This window comes from Octopus bimaculoides, chromosome 2 (genome assembly GCF_001194135.2).
Source record: "Octopus bimaculoides isolate UCB-OBI-ISO-001 chromosome 2, ASM119413v2, whole genome shotgun sequence".
Classification (NCBI taxonomy): Eukaryota; Metazoa; Mollusca; class Cephalopoda; order Octopoda; family Octopodidae; genus Octopus; species Octopus bimaculoides.
The window spans coordinates 121,090,690-121,107,695 of NC_068982.1; the positions used below are offsets into that span (position 1 = coordinate 121,090,690).

The window sequence follows — 17,006 nt, forward strand, 5'->3', positions numbered from 1 at the left end:
GATGTTGGCGTGGGCTCCCACCCTGGCATCCGGAACTTGGAGTTTTATCATGGCTACTGAATAAATGTCACATATTTTTACAGATATATATATATATATATATATATACACATACACACACACACCCTTTTACCTACAGACCTCGTAGCCCCTAGATGGTAGATTATATGCTTTTAACATACTGGGTTTCTAGACCCTTTTTTTTCGGCCATGTTTTCCTTCCTCCCTTTGTTGATATTGTATGCTCTTGTTTTTAACTCTGATGAAGCTCCGTGCCTTAATTTGAATGTCCTATGAAGATGAAGAACTTTATTCTTGCATTTATTTATAGACAACATTTGGCAACGGATCAGAAACGGCCCTAAGATATGTTACGTCACCTATTTGTTATGTCATGCTTTGTATTAAAAAACATGTTATAAATGTGGTCCAATCAATGTGTTTGTTAATCTGAAGTTTTCTCCAGTTTCTGATTATTTATATATTATATCTATATATATGTACTTTCATATACATACATATATATATATATTCATACACACATGTTCATATACACATAAATATGTATGTTTTAATTGAGTTATGCGATACACTCTCCATTTTTACCTTCATCACTCCTATTGACTCTCATAGCCCTTGTCTCTACCTCCTCCTGCCCCATTCCTCTGCCTAAATCACTGTCCCTGCAACTGCATCATCTACTTAGAACATCCCCATCACTGCAGCCTCTCCATATCTTTTCTACCTATTCTATAGTCTAACCTGCAACAGTAACATTCATCAATTCATCTCCATCATCCTTTTCCCTTTCCATACAAACAAAGATATAAATAATGACCTTGCTCCCACCATGACCACCACCATTATCATTATCATCATTTGTGATTCATGACTAAGACTAAAATGTATTGGTATGTAGCAACTGTTTGTCTAGTGCAAATGTTAGTTTTTCCGCTTGATTCACTGCACAATAGACTGAATCTAAGGACTCGCTTTCTCTCCCTCTCTCTCTCTCTCTGGCTAGATATAGCTGGCATCGAAGAAATGCATGCATGCCTCTGTGTGTGTGTGTGTGTGTGTTTATAAGACATTTGAAGTAGCAGGCATGCAGTTGGAAAGAAATAAGACAGTGGAAGAAACATGCTGCATGTGGAATAGTTAACATTGATGGAATGGTGGGTCATGGAGGAAGGTAGACTGGTAAGGGGAGGCAGCCAGGTGTAGCTGATTGCCAAAACAAAACAAAATAACTGTTAAAATACATAAAAGAGGAATCTTTCTTCTACTTCTCCAGAATTATGTAGCTATAATAATAATGATAGTAATAATAATAATAATAATTATTATTATTATTATTATGATTATTAAAGGAATCATTATCATTGTTATTATTATCATCATATCAGTCTGAGAGGCTAATTTAATGGTGTATTGATTGGAATAATTTCAATAGAAGACCCTTGGTATCACTGTCTTGTCTGTCTAGATACAGCCTGGCCTTCTCCATCGCTTCACTCTTCAAACGTCAGAATCTGTCTACCAATAATTTGGTAACTTATCATTTTAGGTCAGTTTGACACTCACACTTAGATATTTAAGTTGTTTTTATATATATATACATACCATTTTTTTTTTACTGTCTGGTAATTATTATTATTTGCTTTTTCTTTCAAATTTATTTAAATGTAACTTAATTTATGTATTTCTGGTAAATATATTTTTGGAAGTTGATTTTCTCAATGCTTCTGTTAAGGTTATTTCTGATATTTGGTTTGATTTTAGTGGCTTTTGATAGTGTCATTGTGACACAGTCAAGGTTTAATACCACTGTTATTGTGCACAGGCATGAAGCACTGAATTTCCTCCACTTGTCTGTTCAGTGAAAAGTAGTTACCATCATCATCATCATCAAAAACATAAACAAGTCTTTCTTATTTTCTGATAAATATCTGAGCACCTAACATATGTGAAGCAGTATTCATCATCATCCTAGTCATCATCAACAACAATAGCAATCTTATTAATTTCTAATAAATACCTTGTATCTAACATGTGTAAAACATGCTGAATGAATATTTGTTCATGTGACTTTCAAGTCCAGGTGTTAAGTCTTTCCCTTTCTTTCTCACACACACACACACATACACACACACACACACACACACACACACACACATAAACAGCTTGGAAGATATAGCTCTGTTCAACCAAGCAGGGAGGCAGCTGAATACAGGATTTCTGCTGGAAATAAGGCTGTTTGGAAGTATGCCAAGGAAAGTTAACTTCAGACACAACCAACTTGCTTGTTGGCTGTGAGAATAAGATGGTGAAACGATAATAATAATAATAATAATAATAATGATAATGAGGACGAGGAGGAGGATAGTCACGGTGGTAGCAGTAGCAATGATGGCAGTAGTGATAATGAAGAAATGATTGATTTGAGTAAAAATGTATTCCAGCCTTTTCATATTGTGCTTTTGTGTAGAGCTGAAGTTGGGGAAGTTATGCTTTGAGAGTAATCACTTTCTGCCTCCTGAAACTACATTTACGCATACATACCAGGTTTTGTGGAAGCTTCTACAATTGATACTCTTACAGGACCATCCTCTGTGTGTATTGTGAGTTTGCTTCAGCTGATATCCTTCAGTTTCCTGATGTGAAACTGTGACCTGGCTTTCATAGATAAGAGACACTTTGAGAGGAAGTTCATATGGTGGCTTACATTAACAACTCAAGTGTCTTCACTAATTTACCATCAGCTATATTTACTCCCCACCTTTCTCCTGATCTCTCTCCACATCTTTATTCAAATTGGTCTCAGATTTTGCTATCTCTGTAAATTTCTCTTTACAGCCACCCCATAAGACATTTCTGCAGTCACCCCTACTCTATGTCACTTCCAACACTCTGATATTGGAATCTTTTTTTTACCACAATTACATCCCCTCAACACACTTTTTATTCAGTCTTTTCCCTATTACATACTTATCCCTATTACACACTTAGGGTTCAGACTGAACCCTAAGTACTTTTGCTTAAGCTGGTCTTTGACTAGGTGTTGGTATGAACATACAAGAAATCTGCTCTGTCTCTCCATACTAAAGAATTTGATAGTATAGTTTGTTGTCCCAGAAGTAATTTGGTAAGCAACTAGTGTCCTGTGTAGGGGAGTTAAACATGTTTGGCCTCGGGCCTGATTAAACCATGAGCTACATTGAAACAGGAAAAGAAATAATAAGAAAAACTTCCATTTAGCTCAGTGTGTATAGACAAAGTGTAGTGGAAATAGATCACATCTTTTTGTATATGAATTCTTAAGCTTCTTTTCATTAGTTAAGGTAATAAAGATTTCCTAAGATGTACTGATTTAATTAATTGGAACCAATGTTAATCAAGACTCTAGTTGGACTCTAAGTGTAAGCTTGCAACAAATACTTTATAGAATATTTTGAGGAGCCAGACAAAATATATCTTGTCTCCGGAGTAATATGATGAAAAAAAAAACAAAAAACAAAAAAACAATGTCTAGTGTACAGCACAGTAAATTGTCTCTGACAGTAACTAGTGTATAACATACACTAGTTACAGTGAGGTAGGTTGCCTGTGTAAATAATGACCACACTAAAGTTTGAGTTTTCAAATATTTTGTTAATGTGCGTTGTTATATTTGCAAATGTACATTGAATAAATTTATAGAACAAAGTTTAGTGAACGTAACAGTTCGGTATCTTCTGTATATAACTTGCTGGATAATATGAAAGTAGTGCAAGGAATTTAAATTACTGCATATAATTAATGTGTGTTACTCAACACTACAAGTTAAGGTGGGTGCCTTTTGTCGAGTATAACATAAGCATATTATATAAGAAAAGTGGAGAAGAGACAGCAACTTGCTGAGGCAAGCAACAGATTCTCCTAGATGACAAGTAGCTCTCTGGCCTGAGATTGAATAAGCAATAGAGGTAGGAGTCTTCTGCATTGGGGGAAATGTAACATGACCCATATAAACTTGGGATATCTTTGCTTAAAGTAGATTATTACCTTCAGCCCAAAAGTGGTAGAATTATGAGCCAAACTGTTTAGCAGGAAAACTTATACATTACCTTTGAAGGTTACTGCCTCACCCATAAGTCAGTTGGTGCTGGTTGGTTGAGCAGTATTCATGTACCTTTCATGGAAATACATTAGTTTGTGGTTTTAGACTGAGAAAATCTGAGAGCTACGGTTCAAATCTCAACTAGGATCTTGTTGCCACAATAATTAGTGTATGATATGGTCAAAAGTGCATGATGTAGTAATTGTTGCCTTGTGCATCACATACTAGCCAGTATATGACAGTATTTTGTGACATAGTAACTAATAGTCTTAGCACAGGCATGACTAATGCAAAAGTTTGTTTGGAAAGTATGTTTTATTTTGTTTTTTTTTGCAAGGCACCTTAGGCAAGTATCTTCTACCAACCATGGGTTGACCAAAACCTTGTGGGTTAAATTCAGTGGGTGATAACTGTGGAGGTTCATTAGATGGCTCAGTGCTTCTGTCATTAGGGTGGTAAGTAGTTCCTTAGCTTAACACTACCATCACTATCTGGCTTTCAGGTGCATTTGGCAGTCCACTCTGTTGCAAGCATTCAGGCCATGTCCCCCCTCAGACAATAACCTTTTTCTTCATCAAGTTTCATGAAATATTCTGTTGTGTCAAGTATTGTAGTTGGCTTGAATGAAACATTCAGTTCTTGCAATCAAGAAATGGACTGACAATGTGATGAAGATTATGGTGATGGTGGTTGGTTGTGGGGTGAAAGACTATATTGATAGGGTTGGTGTAATGTTACTAGTGGAGGTAATAGTGATGCTGGGGTGGGGGTTGAGATCATGCAGACAGTGAAGATGATTTATGTTGCAAATAGTTTCATTTCAAGAAGTTTCTCATGTGTCATGGTGAAGATCTTACATAACATGATGGAATTCTGCAATAATGAAGTTATGCTCTGTTCATTAACAGAATCACGGTGGTACAGGTGGGGGGGGGAGGGGGCAGATACATTACAAACTACTATCATCATTATCGTCATCATCATCATACTTCCACTACTACTATCATCATCATCATCATACTTCCACTACTATCATCATCATCATCACTTTCTTAGAAACAGTTCTCTCTAATAATTTAAAGATTTAGGAAGCCATTGAGGCAAGGTTTCATGTAAAAAGACAAAATTCTTGTCAGATCTACTGGAATCAACATTAATAGTTAATTAGTTTTTTTGTTTTTTTTTTAATGTTCATGAGTACTGCATCCCTCCTTTTATGTGAAAACCATTCAGTTGGTTGGTATAGAGTCACTCATCCACACATTTCAACTTCTGGCCTCTGTACATAGTCTCCCCACTTTAACTTTTCTACTACTACTGCAATAGTTTCTATTTCTTCGAGTTGGCTGGTTATATATTTTTTTTACCAAACCTATCTGATATATTTACTGCTACTCTTCTCATTATCCATACTGTGCCTACGCTGCCCACGCTACACAATAATCACCATTTCCAGTTCTACTTTCCTTGCACATCATCCGTGTAGAGTCCCATCTTCAGCCAGGTGATGATTTGCAGTTGTTCAAGATGTATGTAAATTGCTTTGCTTTTGCCAGTGTTGGAGGGCCTGACCTCATAGCCACTGTACAGCATATATTTCAACGTTGTTGTTTTAGTCCAAAGTCAGCTCTGATCAAAAGTATTCTCATCATGATAACCCTGTCTAATATTTAGATAAACCATTACAAGAACTACATTATTCAATATGTCATTAGAAGAAAAAAATAGTTGAGAACAATATAAAGGAAATTTGGTTGATATATTTAGTATGTTAAGTGAGTGCATAGTGGCTCCCTCATTTACTTGTCATATATTGAATGGTTGTGAGTGTCAAAGAGTTTGATGCACCTTTGTGACTTCTTCATTAGTATCTGCTCTTTTGTGTCTTAGTTTTTCATTCAACATTATAGGAGTGCTCTATTGATACTTATAGGTGAAATATCTTAAAATTAAGTTCTTTGGGTATTGATGTTATAAAAATAAATATTTATTTTAGTTTATGTCCAGTACTAGTAACTACTTTTAAGCCTGTTGTCAGGTTTCATTCTTAAATCAACTAAAAAAAATTAAAAAAAAATTTAACATGTGACATGAGTTATGTCACATTTTTTAGTTTCAAATTTGTATTAATTAGGAATTATAGTGATATTAATGTGTGTGTGTAATTTAGAAACATTTTGGTTATAACAATCATCCAATGTGTTTGTGTGTGTATTAATTATGTGTTTATGTATGTGAATTAATATATCTGCATGTGTTCCTGGAAGGGTGGTATCACTTATCAGTTTACAATAGTTAAACAATGTGATGATCAGATAGGCAAGGTCACATGTCAGAAGTAATTTGATAGTGGTAGTGGAGAAGTGTGATTGTGAAAAAATGATTAACCATCACAAGACTTGGTCTTATGATCAGATATTGCAGCATTTGGTTGATCAAATCTCGACTGGCATGTAGTTCACATGATCAACTGGTCTGGTACATCTAATGACGCCACAATTAAAAACTGTGCAGATATTTGTGCTGTTGGCTTAGTACTTTTCTGTAATTGAGACCGCTAGTCCATGAGTTACTTAACTGTATTAGAAATCCAAACAGTTGTACATCACATGTCAACCACTTAGATGTCTTTCTTGTACACTATTTTATACACTCATACATAAACACATATATGCATAATAGAGGGATGAATACATTGGATAATGTAGTCCTAGATAACCACATACAGGATGAATGGTTAGTTCTTTGATCAGAGCATCCTTGACTAGGATTGATCTGAAACTAATCATCAACAAAAATATACATTCATTTATTTTTTTATACACACTGTCATACAGATACACAGCATGCACCATGCTGCATATACACACATGCCTATATCATTATCACCATCATCATCATCATCATCATCATCATAAAGGTCACTTTTCCAAGCTCTCTTATCCCTCCCCTGTTTACTGTATCATTATTACTATTCTGCTGCTTTTCCCATTTTTCTGCTGTCAGTGGTCTCCTGCTCAATCCTGCCACTCTCAACTCATGCATCATTTGTCTACTCCACCCCTTATCTATTAGTCACTACATTCTTCTTTCAAACCTGCTCAATCTTTATAGTTGTCACCTGACCCCCTCAGCCTTTCCTCATCTCTCACTCCTCCATACACACTTGCAATCTCCATCCATCAACACTCTTGGTTCCTTTGTTGTCACTCACTTCTATTCACCTCATCCTTTGAGGATTTGTTCAGACATCACATTACCACTTTTTTTTTTTAAATCTCTGTCCAGCTCCATCTGATCACTACCAGCCTCTCTTCTAATATGTAAGTGGTCCTGTAGCTCCTCTACTGTAAGAAACTTGTACTATTCTGGCCCTTTCTCCCATGCTTTAGTTCCTTGCTTCTAGCATAGAGTCACTCCTCTTAGTATCCATAGTATTGGAAGCTGTTTGGTGACCTCCTTAGTGTTGCTGCTATGGAAAAAAACACCTAGTACATGCTGTAGTGGAGCATTGACATTAAATGATGATGATAGTGATATTTTAAACACACATGTAGTTGATGAGCTTCTTTCAGTTTCCATGTAGCAAATACACCTACAAGACTTTGGCCAAGCTATAAGTAGAAGACACTTGTCCAAGTTGTCATATATTGAGACTGGAACTGAAACCTTGAGATTGCAAAGAGGACCTCTTAACCAAGTAGCCATTCTGCAACTATTTGTTATCGTGAATTTTATGTCCACTTTCTACATTGGTATGGGTTGGCTGGGTCGCCATAGGGTGGTGCTCCTACTTGTCATATGGCTAGATTAAAATCACTAGAGAGGTTGTCTTGTTCAACAGTCATTGTAGAAAAAGAATATGATGGGAGAGTGCTTTCTGTTATAGCACGTGCCTTGTGGAGAGTATTCAGTTATGTAAGATAAGTTGACTAAAGATTAAGGAGAAAAAACAGGAGGTTGATCAATAACTACAGAAAAGCCTGAAATGGGTGGGTGAAAGGAATAGGTGTCTAAGTGTAACATGTACACAATAACTAAGAGTATGTACATTTGCTCAGGTTACTGAGGCGGGGAATAGGAGAGAGAGAAAGAGCAATGACATCAGAAGAACCAGAATGATTGGGTAAAGAGAACATGAGTATGGTGAGGAAAAGGCAGGATTGTTTAAGGGTAAAGTCAAGAGTGATTAGCAGTAGCAGAGGCAGATGAAGGTTAGGGTAAGTGATGAAGTAAAACCAAGAGTAGATGATGGATAGCAACGAATGTTTTTGTTTACAGTCAAAGGAAAAAGTACACAATGCATACATTAGTCTGTATATTTAAGTAGATGAAGCTTCTTGAATCATTATTCTGGGTTGCTGTTTATTCTGATGATTGAAGAAAATAATATTTAAGTAAATCTATTCGCAAACACATCAAACCATGATTAGTCACCAATACCTGATTCATCCTGGCACAGTTAGTCATCAGGATTGGATTGATTACCAAAAGACTGTTAGAAAATGTGCCGCATTTCCATCTATTTAATATTATATGCAGAACATTTAATATTATTCATTTATTCACATGAAAACATGTTATTTTCATGTCTTCAGTATTATATGTGTAAAATACACAAAAGAAAGTGACTGTTTAGTTTACTCTAAGTGGTGATGAAACAATGTTTTGTTTGTTTATATATGTGGTCATCTTTGAAATGTGTGATAAGTCCAACATGTGGGAAACAGAATTAAATAGATGACTGGATGCATTTAAATTTATTTTTTTATCTGTTTTTGAATATTTTCCTTATATTTTGTCATGCTGCTTTTCTTCAATTGTCTGAGAATCAGTAACATGAAACTCAGTAACAATTTAAGAATTTTAAACTTCTCTAATAATAATAATTGTTTCCGGCATTGGCACAAGGCCATGAATTAGGTAGGGCATGGGAGGGGTTAATTGATTATATCAACCCCAGTACTTATACTTTATTTTATCAACCCTTGCAGAGATGTGAAGCAATGTTGACCTAAGTGGGGTTTAAACTCAGAATGTAAAGAACTAGAACAAATGCTACAAAGCATCTTACCAATCTATCACCCATCAAATATTGTAATAATAATGTATTGGTCAAAAAACAGTAAACTAAGAACACATGATAATAAGGGCATTTTTTGATGAAAGGAACAGAGTTTTAACATTTCAAAATAAATAAATAAATAAACTGAGAATGTTTAATAGTGAAGTGTGTGTGTAAAAAGAAAATTCTGAATGGTATGTATATATTATCATCATCATCATCATCATTTAATGTCCGTTTTTTATGCTGGCATGGGTTGGACAGTTTGACAACAGTTAGCCAGCTGAAGAGCTGCCCAGGCTCTGTCTCTGTTTTGACATGGTTTATACAGTTGGATGCCTTTCCTGTTGCCAACCACTTTATAGAGTTTACTGGGTGCTTTTATGCAACACTGGCATTTGTGCGTTTATGTGGCACCTGCACCCACAAGCCTGCAAGGTTAGGAATGCTCAGCTGGAGAGGGATGCAGGAGATAGCCTGTATGCAAGGACGACCACACTTTTACTTAGCTTGACGTGTCTTTTCAAACACAGTAAACTGCCAGGAATCACTGTTATCCCTTCTGTGAGTCCCAGTGTTTGTAGATCCTTTCTCACCATTTTGTCCCACATCCTCCTGGGTCTACCCCTTCCACATGTTCCCTCTACATTTAGAGATTGGTACTTCTTGATGCAATTGTCTTCATTCATACGCATTACATGGCCATACCAGTGCAGTCTTTTCTTCTGCATGCTAAATCTGATGCCTCGAATACCCAGTTTTTCTCTCAAATCACTTACACTATGTTGCATATGTACACTGATATTACCCATCCAGCAGAGCATACTAGCTTCATTTCTTTCAAGCCTTTACATATCCTCAATAGTCACAGCCCATGTCTCGCTGCCATGTAGCCTAGCCATTCATACACAGGCATCATATAACCTGCCTTTCATTCTGAGGGAGAGGCCTTTCATTACTAACAGAGGTAGTCTATTCTTATTCTAGCAGAATGTTGTTTGTCTCATGAAAGTACTGACATTGTATTTTAGCATAGAGGACAGGGAATTGAGAAACCAAAAGTTGGTATGTCCTGAATGAAACACACTTGCACAGTGGAAGTAAACTCCTGTCCAAATATATTCACTTCTTGAGGAGAAGGAAGAGGAAGAGGAGTAATATTGGCTACAGCTGCATGAACAACTAGAGAAATGCAACTGTTACTAACTATGCTACACCAAACATGTGTTCACATAAGGAAACTATGGAAGCGGTAGCATTTCGTTATCAGAGATGTGTGTGTGACATTGACTTCAACAACAATAACAACCACTTTTAAGAGGTCCATTATTTGTTTGTGGTTCTCAGAAATTCTTGTATATGAAATTTATTGAAATGTAAAAAAAGCATGCTCTGAACTACTTATACTTTTTAGACTGAACAACTTTCCTCCCAGAGGCCCAACATTGGTTGGGATGACCAGTATGTGAATAATCTTCATGTTTTACATCAGGGTATCCTTCATTTAGACAAACATTCTAAAAAAACTAGGGGTCCATCACTCTTAAAGTGATTTTATGATAGGCTTGTTCACTATTTCAAGTATTTCTATATCCCTACACACTATTGCTAGCTGGTCATTAACTTTATGCTAGTCTCATCTGTCCTTTGGACAGATCTTGTTATCTTGTTGGGTTTCTAGTAACTCTACTCACTAGACTAGTCTGATTGGTGTTCTGGTTTATTCATGGATGATCTGATCTTGTTATAAGGTTGTACTGGAAGGATTACATGTTACCACTAGCACTCAGAATTATTTAATACACCTGTTGAGATTGGAAAAGATAGTGTGCTGAAAGGAAGAGTAATGAAATTGAAGGCCAGTGGTATATGTCAATATGGTGAGACGAAGGAGTAAAAGAGTTGAAGGGTAGTAAGAAAGCCAGAAAATGGGTGATGACAAGGAAGAACGAGTCACGGGTAGCAAATAATATGGGTGTTAGGAAGTAAAACTGGTGGATGTCAATAAAGGAGAAATGATTGGTGTGTGTATGCATGTGTGCGCAAGCACACACAAACACACACATACCCCGGCTGTACTTAACAGAAAGCTCTATTACATCCTGTTGTCCTTCATAATTTTATCACTAAATGGATTTAAGATACTGAAAACTTTAACAAATAGCAAATAACCACCTAATGGTTAGTAAACCATATCTCTTTCAGGTCACCAAGCCTGCAATATATCTAAATATCTGTTATTACTGAGGCTGCTGCAGGGATCTATCCTATGAACCACTCCTTTTAATGTTCCTGCATCTCTATGAGACAAAAACGTTGCTATTTATTCAAACTAAATAACTTCACAACCTGACCTTTGAAAATAAGATCTTCTATTTGCCCTTTGCAAACTATACCTTCTTCATGATGACTAGATTTTTACACCATCAACAATATATGAAGCAATGAGGGAAGCTCATTGTTGTTAGTTATTGACCTATTAGAAATAGCAGTCGTCTGAACACTCTTGGTATCACCATCTGCCATGTTTAAAGTAGAATGACATATTGGATAATGTAGTCTTTAATGCCCTGAACCTTGAAAATGAATGGGAATATCATAGGGCTACTTCAACTGGGTTGACTAGGGTTGAAATATGAACATGAAACACTTGTAAGTGATCGACTTAATCTCACTTTACAATGTTTAGCCTTCAGGTAAATCCAGAATGACACTCTAGAACCTGACCTTTCTCTCAGTAGACTAGCGTATAAGAATATGAAATTACTACAGTGATGGAAATATTTATTCTTTTGCTTTTATTTATATATATTTTTTTCTCTTAAATCTAGATGGATTTCCCCTGAATTTGACAAGAAGCAAGTCCGATTAGTTGTGTACCTGGACAGTGACCTGCGTGGCCGTCAACTTTTGTTTGATTCAAAAGCTTTCCCACAGATGGAAGACAACAATGAGGTATGTCATTTGTTTTGTTAACCACATTTCTTATATAGAGACCAGTGTTCAGATGGTGATTATCTCTTTATGATTGTTACATACATGTATATGTATGTATGTGTGTGTGCATATGTGTGTACATTTAAACACACACACACACACTGAAATTTGATTCATTTACTAACAGACAAAAGTGCTTGTGAAGCTAAGGCACTAAATAAACTATTATCTGTAATACCAACTAACTTATACTTTGATACAACAATAGTGTTACTGTCTAGGTTTTTTTTTTATATACTTATTGTCAAAGGTGAAAGGGTAGTGCCTATGCCCATTTTACTTTTTAGTCAAGGGACAGTCTCTGAGTTCATGGGAAAAAAGAAAAATGTCTTTATATCCTCAAGCCTAAGACACAAGCATTCCTGGCTGGAATGCTTATGTCTGAGTGAACTCTGCTAATGACATCCAAGAGCCAAGTAGTGGTATTAGTAGTAAAGTTCCATCCCAAGCCATGTAAACTCATTGTGTTAGTTTCCCAGTTTCCATGGCATATATATTCCCAACCTGGACAGGATGCCAGTCCATTGCAGGATTACTCATTTTTGCCAGCTGGACTGGAGCAACGTGAAATGGAGTGTTTTGCTCAAGGACACAATGCATCACCTGATCCAGGAGCCAAAACCACAATCTCACAATCATATGCCCAATACCCTAACCACTAAGCCATACACCTCCACAGTGGTGATATGAACCCTTTAGCATTGAAGCCCATCAAATCCAACCCAAATATTCCATTGGTTTTATGTTCAAACTGGCCAAATGCAGCCTCTCATACCTACCCGATAATGTTGTTCTAAAAATAAACAATCACATCAAGATCTCAAAGCTATGAGACAATGCATGATTAATTCAAAATAGATAAGCATTACATTTGACTGAGTAATCTGAACAGTAAGGGGTTAAATGAATGCTGGATTAAATGTGTATTTTAAACAAGGCACTTTATGCTACATGAAAATAGCCCACTGCTGCTATTTTAATGGCTCAGTAGTTTGCAGTGGCAAATGGCATCTCAAAATACATGTTTTCTTTGAGTTAACATATCATTAACAAATATTGTGTTAAATAAAAATTCTTCATCTATGTTAATTTGAGAAATATTGTGTGTGTGTGTCCTTTTATGCAAATCTTTCCATGTTTGCATTGATGTGATGGTTTATTTGTTGGAGCCATTGTTTTGGCATCTGCTTACCTTTCCTTCCATCTACCATTCAAGGGGAACAGGAAAATTATAGCTAGCAGTTTTTTTCTACCTTACTTTGGAGCACAACACAATGGCTGTGGTAGTGAGATTTGAATTCCTGATTTTAGCCTGGCCAGTACTTAACTTAACTCACATTGTGCCTTAATGTGTGTGTGTGTATGTATAATATCACTGCATCACAGTGACCATGTTTATCTGGATTATGCATAACAAATGGTGGCTGTGTGGTCAGAAACTTGCTTCTCAACCACATTATTCTGGGTTCAGTCCCACTGCATGGCACCGGGCAAGTGTCTTCTATTATAGCCTCTGGCCAACCAAAGCCTTGTGAGCAGATTTGGTAGACAAAGTCTGAAAGAAGCCTGTTGTATGTGTGTGTGACTTTGTGTCCAAACTTGTCCCCAACCACCGTTGACAACCGGTGTTGGTGTGTTATGTCCCTGTAACTTAGCAATTTAGCAAAGAGACCAATAAAATGAGTACCAGGTTTTAAAAAAAAAGTACTGGGATCTATTCATTTGACTAAAAATACTTGAAAGTGATGCCCCATCATAGCCACAGTCTGAAACAAGTAAAAAGATTAAAAGAAAGATGATGATTGGTCAAATATACATTTTCAAGGGTAGGTTTTAATAGTGTAGGATACTGATTCTCAGAAAATATGAACTGCAAAATCTGAGTCCTAGAAGAGACTTGGTAAAATTGAATTGAAGACTGTTGGGCAAACAATGGGAACTGAGTGAAATGGATACAATGCAGTTGGATTCAGAAAACATCTGTATAACACCATTCAAGCATGGTCAGTGCCAGTACCACCTGACTAGCATGTAAAAAGCACCCATTACACTCTTGGAGTGGTTGGCATTAGGAAAGGCATCTAACTGTAGAAACCTTGGCAAATCAGATTGGAGTCTGGTACAGCCTTCTGGCTTGCCAGTTTTCAGTCAAACCATCCAACCCATGCCAACATGGAAAGTGGACGTTAAACAACGATGATGATGATGACCTGACTGTTCTTTGTTGAAGATGTAATGGTACTCTAGAGTGTAGAATGTATTTCTGCAAAGGTGCAGTATTAGATAATCTTATGTTGTTTCTAGCTGTCCCTGGCCATCACTACCTTTACTACTCATCATCATCCTTTAAAGTTCGTTTTCCATGCTGGCATGGGTTAGATAGTTTGACCAGAGCTGGTTATCCAGTGAGCTGCACCACGTTCCAGTTTGATTTAGCTTGGTTTCCATGGCTGCATGCCCTTCCTAATGCCAACCACTTTACAGTGTGTGCTGGGTGTACTGGCATGAACACTTTATGTGGCACTGGCACAGAACTTTTGCAGGCCAATACTCTTTACCAGGGGATGCAGCTTTAACACTTCTGCTGGGGTGGACGGGTCTTGAATACTGTTTAAAATATCTCATGTTAGTAACTATATTTAATGGTTTATTTCCCTAGACATGTCTTCTCCATCAGACTATCGCATGTTATATAGGAGCCATATTTTGATGTTCCTTTATTTAGATGTAAACTTCATCCCAAATTAAGCATGGTCATTTTGTCATCTCATCGTTTCTGAATAAGTGTGTTCCATACTACAGTATTGTTCATATATCAAAGATGGTGTTACTGCTACATGCTAAAGGCAGCATCCAGAAAATAAAAAAAGGCCCTCAAACTGATTATCAAGGCTTCACTTGTAAACAGACTACCCCACAGTAGCACATTGATGTACTGTTTCCCCCCTCCCCGCTCTCTTGTATTTCTGTAGCAACAGTATCTACTCTCAGCTAGTGAACTGCTTTTCTTGTTCTTATCACTCCTACACTAAATAGTTTGATGTCTTCTAGAGAAGCTTCATATCCCAAGAAATAATTATTTAAAATTTAGTAAGAATTCAGGTGAAATAGTGAAAGAAATATTAGCTGGGAAACATTAGCTGTCAACCTATTGATGTGTCTTTCATTTTCATTTCTAGTATTAGTTTGAAGAAGCACTATGTGATTTTTCTTTTCAGATTTCCTCCAACATACACCACACTGACAAAATTACAAAATTCTCTCTCTCTCACGTGCACACACACACACACGCACACACACACACACAGTATGATAATCTCCAAACACACCTTTTACCAATTTGTTACACATTTGAAAATTATACCACTCAGAAAGCTATATCTTGACAAAGCTTCAATAATTGTTACATTTATTTTAAAAGACTCCTTTTGCTATGGGGCCTCCTGTTATGATTATAAAACTGGTTACTCTGCTTTTCTGTTTTTTTTTTTACCCCAGCAAAATTTTCGAGAAGCATATTTCAATTATTACATAAAAGTGAGCTTCATAGAAAGGAACTCTTCTATAATGTGGGGTGTTCTTCTATACTGTTATTCTGGCTGTAGAAAAATCCTTTGTTTCATCAACCATTTGACTATCTTGATTTTACATTTATACCTACAATTAAACATTTACATTATTCAAACAAACTTCTGTATTCACAACCACATACACATTTATCTATTCATGTCTTTTCCCAGAATTATATTCTCGATTTTCATCTTTATTTGTCAGTCTGAGGAACATGATCCATTGTTTCTCAACATTTTTTGTTCCACTCCTTTCTTCAATTTAAAACCAAACAAAACAAAACCAAAACCAACAAAATGTGCACTCCATCACCATGAGCATATAAAGCTAATACAAAGCATTTCTATTCAAAAGTAGTTTTAAAACTTTATTGCGGCTTTTATTCATTTGTTAACCTACTTACGACTGATTTACTGATTTTAAAGTAACTCATGTTACACTGAGATATTGCGACACCCCATCTTGAGATACATGCTCTAACCATTTCATCTTCTCCTGATTGGCTGATAGAAATAACAATGTAAAGGCAATAGTTGATGTTCAGTATAGATTGTTTTATAGTTGTCTTTATTTAGATGAAAACATGGACAAGATTGTAATTCCAAAGGGTTGGTCAAAATGCTTAGTGGAATGGTCTGGGCTAGGCGAGGGATGTGGAGAGGCAAGTACAACAAGTAGTTTTAAGTAGAAGCTGGTATTCAATCAGTTTGTTTGCAAAGTGTTGTAGTACTAGTAGTAAAGATATAGAAACTACTTGAAAGTATTTTGATTGAAGCCCTGTAGGCTTGTCAATGAAATGGATTGTCCATAAAAACTAACCAAAAAACATGATCCAATGTGTAAGTGCCTGAAATGTGTGTGTCTGGGTTGCGTGTGCCATCTGAAGACAGGAAGTGCTAATGAAAATCCAATTGAATAATTGGTTTCTCCACTTCTCAAGATACTTAAATGTTTTCTATGTTCCAAATTATTTCTCTTAGATGATGCAGTTTCCATCAGTCGTTTGAGACAGTTTTTGTCATCACCCATTTGTTCGTCATCATCATCATCATTATTTAATGTTTGTCTTCCATGCTGGCATAGGTTGCACTATTTGTCAGGAGCTGGTGAGCCAGAGAACTTTATTAAGATCTACTGTCTGCTCTGGCATAGTTTCTACTGTTGGGTACCCGTCTTAATGCCAAACACTTTACTGACTGTACTGGGTGTTTTTTATGAGGCACCCATTTTTATACTGGAAGAAAAAAATCCACTAAAAAAAGGGATTATATATAT

At 36.3% G+C, this 17,006-nt stretch overlaps 1 protein-coding gene across 2 annotated transcripts in view; it reads left to right on the top strand.

The window, feature by feature from the left end:
• LOC106874084 (folliculin-interacting protein 1) overlaps nt 1-17,006 on the top strand; it is an 82,073-nt gene that overhangs the window by 24,212 nt on the left and 40,855 nt on the right. For both annotated transcript variants that reach the window (XM_014921679.2, XM_014921680.2), the window contains exon 2: nt 11,996-12,119. In XM_014921679.2, the coding sequence (XP_014777165.1) occupies nt 11,996-12,119 (124 nt within the window). The remainder of the gene's footprint in view (nt 1-11,995; nt 12,120-17,006) is intronic.